We start from the raw sequence: 12,878 nt of genomic DNA on the forward strand, positions 1-12,878 counted from the left end.
AATGCACTAACTGTAAGTCGCTCTGGATAAAAGCGGCTGCTAAATGACTGAAATGTAAAATGTACTGTTAATACGTGACCAACACTGCAACAATAACTTTTCTCAATAAAACTAATGTTTAGGTTTGTTGGAGAAGAAAAACATGTCATTTGACCAAAGCTGTCATTTCCGAAGGTGACTACAACATTTAGACTTTGTACCTTTTCTTACCCCATTGGTTGTGGTAAAGAATGACAAGGCACAGTTTTAACAACCACTGTCGTATTAGGCCTCAACTCCTGTAACAGTCCAGAACTCTACATTTTACTGAGAGTATGCCTTTGGAAAGTATTCAGACCCCTTGACTTTTTTCACTTTTCGTTACGTTACGGCCTTATTCTAAAATGGATTCAAGTTTTAAAAAATCCTCAGCAATCTACACACAATACCCCATAATAACAAAGCGAAAACAGTTTTTTTTAAATGTATTATTTACATAAGTATTCAGACCCTTTGCTATAAGACTCGAAATTGAACTCAAGTGACCTGTTTCCATTGATCATCCTTGAGATGTTTCTACAACTTGGAGTCCACCTGTGGTAAATTCAATTGATTGGACATGATTTGGAAAGACACGCACCTGTCTATATAAGGTCCCACAGTTCATGGTGCATGTCAGAGCAAAAACCAAGCCATGAGGTGGAAGGAATTGCCCATAGAGCTCTGAGACAGGATTGTGTCACGGCACAGATCTGGGGAAGGGCACCAAAAAATTTCTGCAGCATTGAAGGTACCCAAGAACACAGTGGCCTCCATCATTCTTAAATGAAAGAAGTTTGGAACCACCAAGGCTCTTCCTAGAGCTGGCCGCCGAGCCAAACTGAGGAATCGGGGGAGAAGGACCTTGGTCAGGGAGGTGACCAAGAACCCAATGGTCACTCTGACAGAGCTCTAGAGTTCCTCTGTGGAGATGGGAGAAACTTCCAGAAGGACAACCATCTCTGCAGCACTCCACCAATCAGGCCTTTACAGTAGAGTGGCCAGACAGAAGCCACTCCTCAGTAAAAAGGCACATGACAGCCCGCTTGGAGTTTGCCAAAAGGCACCTAAAGGACTCTCAGACCATGAGAAACAAGATTCTCTGGTCTGATGAAACCATGGTTGAACTCTTTGGCCTGAATGCCTAGCGTCACATCTGGAGGAAACCTGGCACCATCCCTACAGTGAAGCATGGTGGTGGTAGCATCATGCTGTGGGGACGATTTTCAGCGGCAGGGACTGAGAGGCTAGTCAGGATCGAGGCAAAGATGAACGGAGCAAAATACAGAGAGAACCTTGATGAAAACCTGCTCCGGTGCGCTCAGTACCGCAGACTGGGGCGAAGGTTCACCGTCCAACAGGACAACGACCCTAAGCACACAGCCAAGACAACGCAGGAGTGGCTTCATCTTATAAGAAATCCTGCTATGCCCTCCGACGAACCATCAAACAGGCAAAGCACCAATACAGGACTAAAATTGAATCGTACTACACTGGCTCCGACGCTTGTCAGATGTGGCAGGTCCTGCAAAATATTGACTACAAAGGGAAGCACAGCCGCGAGCTGCCCAGTGACACGAGCCTACCAGACGAGCCCAATCACTTTAATGCTCGCTTCAAGGCAAGAAACACTGAGGTATACATGAGAGCATCAGCTGTTCCGGACGACTGTCTGATCATGCTCTCCGTAGCCGACGTGAGTAAGACCTTGAAACAGGTCAACATTCACAAGGCAGCTGGGCCAGACGGATTACCAGGACGTGTGCTCCGGGCATGTGCTGACCAACTGGCAGGTGTCTTCACTGACATTTTCAACATGTCCCTGATTGTGTCTGTAATACCAACATGTTTCAAGCAGACCACCATAGTCCCTGTGCCCAAGAACACTAAGGTAACCTATCCCTCAACGTAATCAAGACAAAGGAGATGATTGTGGGCTACAGGAAAAGGAAGACTGAGCACACCCACATTCTCATCGACAGGGTTGTAGTGGAGCAGGTTGAGAGCTTCAAGTTCCTTGGTGTCCACATCACCAACAAACTAACATGGTCCAAACACACCAAGACAGTCGTGAAGAGGGCACGACAAAACCTATTCCCCCCTCAGGAGACTGAAAAGATTTTGCATGGGTCCTCAGATCCTCAAAAGGTTCTACAGCTGCAACATCAAGAGCATCCTGACTGGTTGCATCACTGCCTGGTATGGCAACTGCTCGACCTCTGACCGCAAGGCACTACAGAGGGTAGTGCGTACGGCCCAGTACATCACTGGGGCTAAGCTTCCTGCCATCCAGGATCCCTATACCAGGCGGTGTCAGAGGAAGGCCCTAAAAATTGTCAAAGACCCCAGCCACCCCAGTCATAGACTGTTCTCTCTGCTACCGCATGGCAAATGGTACCGGAGCGCCAAGTCTCGGACCAAAAGGCTTCTCAACAGCGTTCACCCCCAAGCCATAAGACTCCTGAACAGGTAACCAAATGGCAACCCGGACTATTTGCATTGTGTCCCGCCACCCCGCACCTGCCAACCCACTCTTTTACGCTGCTGCTACTCTCTGTTTGTCATCTATGCATAGTCACTTTAACTATACCTACATGTACATTTTACCTCAATTAGCCCGACTAACCGGTGCCACCGCACATTGACTCTGTACCGGTACCACCTATATATAGCCTCGCTACTGCTCAGCCAGAGCCCGGACTTGAACCTGATCAAACATCTTTGGAGAGACCTGAAAATAGCTGTGCAGCAACGCTCCCCATCCAACCTGACAGAGCTTGAGAGGATCTGCAGAGAAGAATGGGCGAAACTCCCCAAATACAGGTGTGCCAAGCTTGTAGCGTCATACCCAAGATGCTGTAACTGCTGTCAAAGGTGCTTCAACAAAGTACTGAGTAAAGGGTCTGAATACTTATGTAAATGTGATATTTCAGTTTTTAATTTGTAATACATTCGCAAAAGATTATTAAAACCTCTTTTTGGTTATCATTATAGGGTATTGTGTGTAGATTGATGAGGGAAAAAAACAATTTAATTAATTTTAGAATAAAGCTGTAACGTAACAAAATGTGGAAAAAGTCAAGTAGTCTGAATACTTTCCCAAGGCACTGTACCAGACTTTCAATGCAACAGTATGTGTTTTCTGACTTTGTTTTGCAAGAACCGCAACTACTTTCTAGTACTTAAAGTATTTGACCCAAGTCTGCTTTTTACTTTGTAAAAGAACACATTTGATCGTGTGACTCGTTTCAGGAAACTAACTTTCAGGCGTATGTCGTGCGTCACTACTGCACACGAGAGGCATTCGAACGTAAAAATAAATATTTTATAAAAATGTGTTTTTTGTCAGAAATGCCTTCTGGAACATGTGAACTTTCATTTGCCATTAAAATCTAGCTAGCAACATTTGCTTATATCATACGCTTCTAATTTTGTCAGAAAGTTGTTTTCATTGTAAGTTAAAGCGTACTGTTAGCTAGCTAGAGAACGCTAGCTGGCTGGCTCACTAGCTAACGTTACGTGTATGATCAATGTAGTAATATTATTTGTATCTCAGAGCCATTTGCATTGCTAATTATAGCCTAATGTTAGCTAGCTAGCTAACATTGAACCTAGTTGGTTAGCTTTAGCTACCTGCATATTCAAGCAGGGTAGTAATGTTATGAGTTGGGATTATTATTAATTGTTTAGCTAGCTAACATGTCTAAACAAAAGATCCACTATGCAAGTAGCCATTTCACTGTACCGTTTACACCTTCTGTATCCTGTGCATGTGACAAATACACATAGATTTTATTTGATATAGTGTGTGTTTACCAGAGACGGTAATGTGAAGAACAACATGACCTGCAACAAAGTCAAATAAGGATATAACGTTAGGCTAATGAGACAGTGTCCAAGTTCTAAAATTCTCCAGTAGAATATCCTGCTTTTATTTCGTCACACTCACAACCGTAAGCTATTTTCTGTAATTAGCTTGCCATTAACTTGTAAATAATGATATTGTTGTGAGTTTATTTTCCTGTAATAATGAATACAAATTAGCTAAAGTTAAGATGCTGTCAGCTATATGATATGGTCATTATTTGAACTTTCTAGCCAGCTAACTTGACATTAGCTAGCTAGCTAACAAGCTAGAAATGAGACAAAACATTGTTTAGAAAGTTGCTTTTAGTTGCCTGGTTTGCTAGATTGACATATACTGAATTCATTTTTAAACGGATAGGTTTATTGGTGCTAAAATACACCACTTATGCTATTTTGGACGACCAGGCAGGCTGATGTCATGCAGCCTGTTGTTTTTGTGTTTATACTTTTACATAATGACAACGACAAGTTTCATGTCGGACGACAATAGAATGTTCATGATGTGACTGCGGCAACTTTCTACAGACATGTCGATAGACGTAGTATAAACCAGCCTTTAGTCTTGAAATCGTTGGTTGTTTAATACACTACCATACTCACTCTGTTTAGCACATGGCCTCACATGTGAATCCTTAAAGAGAAGGGTGGGGCTAAAGCTTAAGAGTGTGTGAACAATGCTGAATGGGTGTAGACAAAGAAGAGCTCTCCAGCAGGTGTACCAAAACATTCACGGGCCATTTCCTCAAAAGCGGGGTTACAAGTTTATCAACTTTCAAAGCAGAATTACTTTCCCATTGTTCCTCAACTGTAGTCTATGATATATGATTTTCTAGATCCAAGTCTCTATTTTTATCCAATGTAAAAAACACAATTTCAAATTTTGCTACTTAAGACCGAATCGAGCCGGTCGGTCACAGATGTGAATATGTGTGAGAGGGAGAGAGAATAAAGATGTATTCATGACTTACCCTGCTGCCTTTCTCTGGATTACAATTGCATCCCCCACTACAGTCCAACCCATTACACGGTTCTCCTGTAGTCCCCTGGAGAGAGAGAGAGAGAGACCGTTAGTATTACATTATGTACTGTATGCCATTAAGCAGACGCTTTTATCCAAAGCAACTTGAGGCGGGAATACATTTTCATATGGTTGGTCTTAGTGGGAATCAAGCCCCATGCAAGCCACATGCTCTACCAACTGAGCCACGAGGGAGAAATAGAGAGACCCGCAGTATCCAATCACAGCAGCAAGATTTGTGTCCGTTGCCATGACAAAAGGGCAACCAGTGGAGCACTAACAACATTGTAAATACAATCTACAGTGCCTTTGGAAAGTATTCAGATTCCTTGACCTTTTTCACATTTTGTTAGGTTACAGACTTACTCTAAAATGTATATATTTTTAAATTCCCACCATCAATCTACACACAATACCCCATAATGACAAAGCTAAAACAGGTACACTCTAGAGCTCTGTCAGAGTGTCCAACGAGTTCTTGGTCACCTCCCTGACCAAGGCTCTTCTCCCCCGATTGCTCAGTTTGGCTCGGCGGCCAGCTCTAGGAAGAGTCTTGGTGGTTCCATACTTCTTCCATTTAAGAATGATGGAGGACACTGTGTTCTTGGGGACCTTCAATGCTGCAGACAAATTTTGGTACCCTTCCCCAGATCTGTGCCTCGACACAATCCTGTCTCGGAGCTCTATGGACAATTCCGGTTTTTGCTCTGACATGCACTGTCAACTGTGGGACCTTATATAGACAGGTGTGTGCCTTTACAAATCATGTCCAATCAATTGAATTTACCACAAGTGGACTCCAATCAATTTGTAGAAACACCTCAAGGATGATCAATGGAAACAGGATGCACCTGAGCTCAATTTTGAGTCTCATAGCAAAGGGTATGAATATTTATGTAAATAAGGTATTTCTGTTGTTTTTTTTTAAATACATTTGCAAAAATTCCCCAAAATCTGTTTTCGCTTTGCCATTATGGGGTAATGTGTGTAGATTGCTGATATTTATTTTAATTTATTTAATACATTTTGGAATAAGGCTGTAATGTAACAAAATGTGGAAAAAGTCAAGGGGTCTGAATACTTTTCCATTTTATACTTCAACTATGTGCACACTTTTACAACACTGTACATAGCCAATAATATAACATTCAAAATGTCTATATGCTTTTAAAACTTTTGTGAGTGTAATGTTTACTCATGTTTCCCTTGTTTATTTCCCTTTTGTTTTATTGCCTATTCCAGTTACTTTGGCAATGTAAACATATGTTTCCCAGGCCAAAAAATCCCTTTGAATTGAATCGAATTGAGAGAGAGCGCAAAAGAGAGAACCACATGCAGTACCAGGCTTAACCTCTAGGAGAAATACTTTCAAGTGCTGCATTTGATTAGATTTTCTTTGCCGGGTACGATTGAACCAATGCAATAATATAGAATAAGTGTTTGATTTATGTTGTTGATCCACGTCTGCTAACTAATATCTTATGACGATGAAAAATGCTATATGAGGAATAAACAACCGCCATGCTTTTTGTTCAAGATGTGTAGTGGGTTTGATTATCCCACTGAAACAAATACACAACATATTTAACATGTTTTAAATGATCAGAAATAGAGAGGAAAAGACTGGGTGCCACATACCAGGACAGTCTAACCACTATCTGATAGTAAGTAGAGCTCTTACATGGGGAATACATATGGGATCTGCTATCATAGTTTATCAATCATGCGGCAACCTTAATGCAGCTTTTGTTCAAAATGAATACACATTTTAAACTTCTCCCCCTGCCTATTTCAATAATTACATCAAACTTTATTTATAAAGCACATTTCTTAAAGAAAGGGGATGCATTTCAAAGTCCTAAATAAAATAAAAGGTGAGAAAGATAAAAACTAGACAAATTAAAATAGTAAAACAAAGTTAGACAAATTAAAATAGTAAAACAATAATACTAATAACAGTGGACTGAGAGATGCATTAAAATAGATAAAAATGTATAAGATATATAAAATGGGATAAAATAAATAAAATAGATACTGTAGTATGACTGAAAGCACAGCTAAAAAGGTTTCTAAAAAGGTTTCTACAGTTTCTGAGGCCCTCAGATCCTCCAGCAGGCTGTTCCAAATGTCAGGATCATGGTGGCTGAAGGCTAGCCTCACCAAAATGTTTGGTTATGACCTTTGGAACAACTAAAAGGCCAGAGGATCTGAGGGACCGACCAGGCACATATCTTAAAAGCATGTCAGACATGTCTTTGTGTGCAAGGCCACATGGTGCTTTAATTTTTTTTTAAATGTTTTAAATCAATTCTAAAATGAACAGTTAACCAATGCAGGGACTTTTAAGATAGGTGTATGTCTCAATAGTCCTTGCACGTTATGCTTAGTTGGAATACCTACAACAACATAGAATCCATCACACTATTAGTATAGATAAAGTACATAAGCCATCTCACACATACCAAAGCCCATTCACAGAACAATGCGTATGCTTCTTTCTCAGAAACCAGAGCGGGACAGAAAACAACCTCTCATGCGAGAAAGATATGAGATATCTCAGCGTTAGTCTACATACAGAGTCTAAGCCTACTCATAAACAGCCAGTCAGTCTGTCAGTCAGTCAATATTGAGACCGTCTGGGACGGGGAACAATGCAATATACGTCCTTTCATAGAGGATTAAAACACCCCAGCAGCAGTCCTGAGCTAGGGGCTCCTAGGGGCCAGCTAGAGGCTAGCTAGAGGTCAAGGGTCAGGGATGGCGTTTCAATGCGATTAGGGATGAAAGGGTGTCGGTTGCGTCCTGGGGAGGAGAGCAGCCTGGTCTCATAGACTAGACGTAGCACAGTAAACAAAAATCCGGGACACTCAAATTAGTATATGTTACATTTGGTATGGTTACATAAAAGAGAAGGTTATTGAAGGCAAAAATGAAAGGAAGGTGGTTGGTCGGCATTGACGGGCAGGCTTATAATGGGAACGTCTATCAACCCTGAGGTTGCGTGTTCAAATCTCACCGTGGACAACTTTAGCATTTTAGCTCATTTGCAACTACTTACTGTTTTTAGCTACTTTGCAACTACTTATCATGTTAGCTAACCCTTCCCATAACCTTAACCCCTGGCCTTGCTAATATTAGCCACTTAGCTAACGTTAGCGTTAGCCACCTAACTAACCTTAGCCACAACAAATTGGAATTCATAACATATCATATGTATTGCAGATACAAATTGCGATTCGTAAAATATCATACAAATTGTAATTCGAAACATATCATACAAATTGTTATTTGAAACATATCATACGAAATGGATGACGGAAAACCACAAATGAACACATACCATACCATACCAAACATAACACATCATATTCATTTGAGTGACCCGGATTTTCATTTACTATGTTACATCTACCCCTGAATCCAGGTTGAGGTGAGAGGAGAGAGAGAGAGGGGGTTTGAGGGGGTGGGAGAGGTGAGGGGGTTTGGAGCTGTGTGGATGTGGGTTGTAAAGAGTGAGGTGGTTGTGATAGTTATGTGTGTGTTTGTATGGGTAATGTGTTCGTGATTGTAGCGTGAGTGTAAGTTATACCCCTCATCTATATTTGAGTATGTCATAGGGAGTAAGGTGGAGGTGAAAGGGTAGGGGATGTGATAGGTGAAGGGACAGGGGTTGGAATGCAAGGCCAAAGTTATATGGAATTAGGCCCAGGATCCCAGGGGCCCTGTAAGCAGATCAACATGACGATGGTCCATCTAGACTTAAAATTGAACTACAAAGGAACCATGGTGAAACCTCACAGTCTGTTGTGGTGTCTGGCCATACAGATGTGAATGTGTGCGTGTGTGTGTGTGTGTGTGTGTGTGTGTGTGTGTGTGTGTGTGTGTGTGTGTGTGTGTGTGTGTGTGTGTGTGTGTGTGTGTGTGTGTGTGTGTACCACAAGGTGCATGGTGAACAGCCCTACTGGTTGTTGCGGCTGAAACGTCGAGCAAACACAGTCCCAGGTTCATAGATCATAGACCACTTCACATGACCAGCAGACATGTCACTAGCTTCCTCCTCAAACTCTTGACCTCACTCTTACAGGGGGGTTCTCTTTAACAAATACAAGTGAAGGAGGGGGTGAGGGGGGATGGGGGGGGAGATAGAAAGAGAGGGAAAGGGGGAAAGTCTGCCCTCTCTCCTCGCTCTCTCTGTTGGTCAAGTTCTCCCTCTCTTCCCCGCACTCTTTCCTCTGATCTCCACACTCATCCTAATCACAGTGACAGAAGCAGGGCAAGGTTACTCCACTGGAGAGAGAGAAAGAGAGAGAGAGAGAGAGAGAGAGAGAGAGAGAGAGAGAGAGAGAGAGAGAGAGAGAGAGAGAAAGAGAGGGGGAGACAAAAAGAGTGGGAGAAAGAGAGCGAAAGAGAAAGAGAAAGAAAGAGAGAGAGAGTAATGACAGAAAAAGAGAAAGAGAGAGAGAGAGCATAAAGACAGAAAGAGAGAGGCCATGGTCTCCACATGCTACTTCAGACATGTGCTCAGAGAAACACACGGATACACAGACATAGGCCCGTCATTGAACAAGGGATAAAACAGAAAGAGAGAAAAATAACACTGGGAGAGAAAGAAAAAGACAAAGAAAAAAGAGCTGTCAAACTTTTGTCATGGGACTCCCTCTCTCTATTCAGCTTCCAGCCCAGTCAAAATCCTAATGTGAAAGTATCCTACCGCACATGTTGATGCCCTACTCTATTGGGTTCCCACGCCCAGCGTGTATGTGTGTGTGTGTGCGTGTGTTTGTGTGTGTGAGTGTCTTCTAAAGGATTATTCATTTAAAGACACCACACCTTGCCTTTCTACTTTCCCTGCCTCCCTATGAAAAGCCAGTGGGGGAGATGTACAATAGGGTGGAACTTAAGGAGCAATCTTAATTTACACTCTTTGACAAACAAGGAGAGAGAGAGAGAGAGAGAGCGAGAGCGAGAGCGAGCGAGAGAGAGAAAAAGAGAGAGAGAGAGAGAAAAAGAGAGAGAGTGAGAGAGAGAGAGCGAGAGAGAGAGAGAGCGAGCGAGAGCGAGAGAGAGAGTGAGCGAGAGAGAGCGAGAGAGAGAGAGAGAGAAAGAGAGAGAGAGAGAGAGAGCGAGAGAGAGAGAGAGAGCGAGAGAGAGAGAGAGAAAGAGAGTGAGAGAGAGAGAGAGAGATAGATGAGGATTTCATTTCTGTGTTGAGGTAGAGTTGAAACAGGCTTTGGAGCAGTAGGAGCTGCCTTGGATTGGGTGGACTTCTATGCATGTGGTAGAATGTGTTCTCAATGAGGAGTGTTCTTTGAGATTTTCTTTACCGTTCACAAAATATTGCACGCAGACAAGCACACACAAACACAGACACACACTACATCCAACAGCCATTGACAACAGCTATCCAACGTTCTGCAGATGTGAGTCTGTCATCTCCGAGTAACCCAATATTGGCACTCAATTTTTAACCAATGTTTATCAATCAATCAGACCTATTTGCTTATACGTGACAGAGTAAACACCAGGTACATACCTCGGTGCTATTAAGCACCCACCTTAATAATCACATCACTGCTCTGATAACACATGTTCAGGCCCTAGTATTGAGCCTCTGTGTTTCCATGTTTCCTCCCAGAAGTCTCCCTGTTTACTCCACTAAGTGCTAGATCATACCTCACCACTCCACTGCCTGTCAATCAAAGTGTCACCCAGCTCCTCCACACAACCCCCCCCCCCCCCCCCAAATTCAGTAACGTAATCTGATTACTTTCCCTTTAAGAGGCCAAAGAAGAAGACAAAGGGGATCCAACAAACATTTGGTGTGTCATAGTGGTCTCTGACTCGTGGTCAGGTAAGACTCGCTCAGATGGAACAAACTTAAACATGAGCCTTTTTTCAACAACAAAAAAACATTCTCGCAAACATCCTTTCTAAATGTACAAGTAATCCAAGAAGTAATGATCTAGTTTTTCAAAAGTATCTGTAATATGATTACGATATTTTTGTTGGTAAAATTATTTTGTAATCAGATTACATGTGACTGATTACATGTAATCAGTTACTCCCTAGCCCTGCCTGACAACATAAAAGTCCCTCGTTGACAGTTAAACCTGATTGACTGATCTCTGAGTGACCTCATCAGGTAGTGCATACTGTATTTTACCATGATGTTAACAAACTGTCACGCAAAGAAAACCGAGTAAACCCGCCGTAGTGGGTCTGTTTGAGGAGAGATGGATGGAGGGATGGCAAGATGGAGTGATGGATGGAATGATGGAGGAAAGAGAGGGAGCGAGAGAGTGCCACTTGTCTTTCCTGTCCTTTCTGTGATAAAAAAAAAAAAATGTTGTTAAAGAAGAGATGGCTGGAGGGATGAAGGGATGGAGGAATGGCGGAGTAGAGGAATGGAGGGACCTTTTGTGTGAGAGATGGGATGTTGTTAAAGGGACGGTCAGGAATCTGGTTAATGTAAATCTAGTAGTCTGGTCTGTCAACGTGTGTCAGTCTGTATGACAGGTAGTGTATGGCTGACCTCACTCTGACTCTGTTACGGTGACATAGAGGGAAAACAACATGAGAGGGAGAGATGAAAAGGGAAGATGGAAAGATGTCATAGAGAAAGGAAAAGAAGGAGTAGGGAGTGGGAAAGAGAGAGGCCATCCTTAGCAAGTAGAGGAAGTTGTTGTGTAAATGAATCCAAACAGGAACCAAAGCAAAATATTGTAAATATTGTTAACACAATTACATTTGAGTCATTTAGCAGACACTCTTATCCAGAGCGACTTAAAGGAGCAATTAGGGTTAAGTGCCTTGCTCAAGGACACATCAACAGATTTTTCACATTGACGGCTTGGGGATTCAAACCAGAGACCTTTTTGGTTACTGGCCCAATGCTCTTAATTGCTAGGCTACCTGCACTTCATGACAAAAGACGTGGTGATCGCCTTAATCGATGTCCGATTTATTTTTCACATTTAGTAAACAGCATTTGGAAGGTTATGGTGGGGGAATGGGAGGGGGGGGGGGGTGTGTGTGTGTTTTTCTGGTAAACATCTATGGGAATGTTCCACTGTGTTTGTCCCATTAAACCTACGAATTCTTCTTGCGAAACGCAACTGTAGCCTAACCGACTGTATCACCCATATCTATGCATAGTCACTTTACCGTTACCTACACGTACATATTACCTCAATTACCTCAACTAACCTGTGCCCCCGCACATTGACTCTGTACCGGTACCCCCGGTATTGTTGCTCTTTAATTATTTGTTATTTTTCTTTTTTTTCTTTTTTTTTGTTCTTTATTTATTACTTCAGTTTATTTTAGTAAATACTTTCTTAAGACTTATTTTTCTTAAAACTGCATTGTTGGTTAAGGGCTTGTAAGTAAGCATTTCACTGTAAGGTCTACACCTGTTGTCATCGGCGCATGTGACAAATACAATTTTGTTTTATTTGGTTTTGATTTGATACCGACTATAGCGTATCTGGCTAGGCTAAAGTAAACTGAGGACTGGAGTACCCTAAGCTGCTTCCAGACCTCATATCTTTCTCTTAACGAGAGAACATGTAAACAGGTGCCCGGACACACGTTTAGATGGTTTATGACAGTTCCACAAGGCCACTGTTCAGAAACTGAGCTACAGTACCAAACTCTAAATTCCTTGTCAATCCCGTCGTGTTGAAGAGAAAAGGGGCCAATAGGGGGCAAAGGGATTTGGTCTATGTATGCCATGCCCCCAACCCACTCTGTCAAGAGAAAGACCGTTTTACTGCAACAAGTCCGAACTGTATTGGCAGGACTGCATGTTTGGCTAATGCCACATATCATCTTCTCTTTACGGGTATTTCTTGAATATAATCTTAAGTGTGATTGATTAGTACAAAAAGACATAGCTATTGTTCTCAATCATGCGAATTGTGTTCCTCAGGGGTAGTGTCCTCGTATGAGGTGAATTCTGCCTCAAATACCAGTA

General features: G+C 42.2%; 1 protein-coding gene across 4 annotated transcripts in view; it reads right to left on the bottom strand.

The window, feature by feature from the left end:
• Positions 1-12,878, bottom strand: part of LOC106608923 (uncharacterized) — a 193,503-nt gene that overhangs the window by 83,445 nt on the left and 97,180 nt on the right. For all 4 annotated transcript variants that reach the window (XM_082977553.1, XM_014207144.3, XM_082977552.1 and 1 more), the window contains exon 4: positions 4,854-4,928. In XM_082977553.1, the coding sequence (XP_082833679.1) occupies positions 4,854-4,928 (75 nt within the window). The remainder of the gene's footprint in view (positions 1-4,853; positions 4,929-12,878) is intronic.

This window comes from Salmo salar, chromosome 07 (genome assembly GCF_965601325.2).
Source record: "Salmo salar chromosome 07, fSalSal1, whole genome shotgun sequence".
NCBI classification, from domain to species: Eukaryota; Metazoa; Chordata; class Actinopteri; order Salmoniformes; family Salmonidae; genus Salmo; species Salmo salar.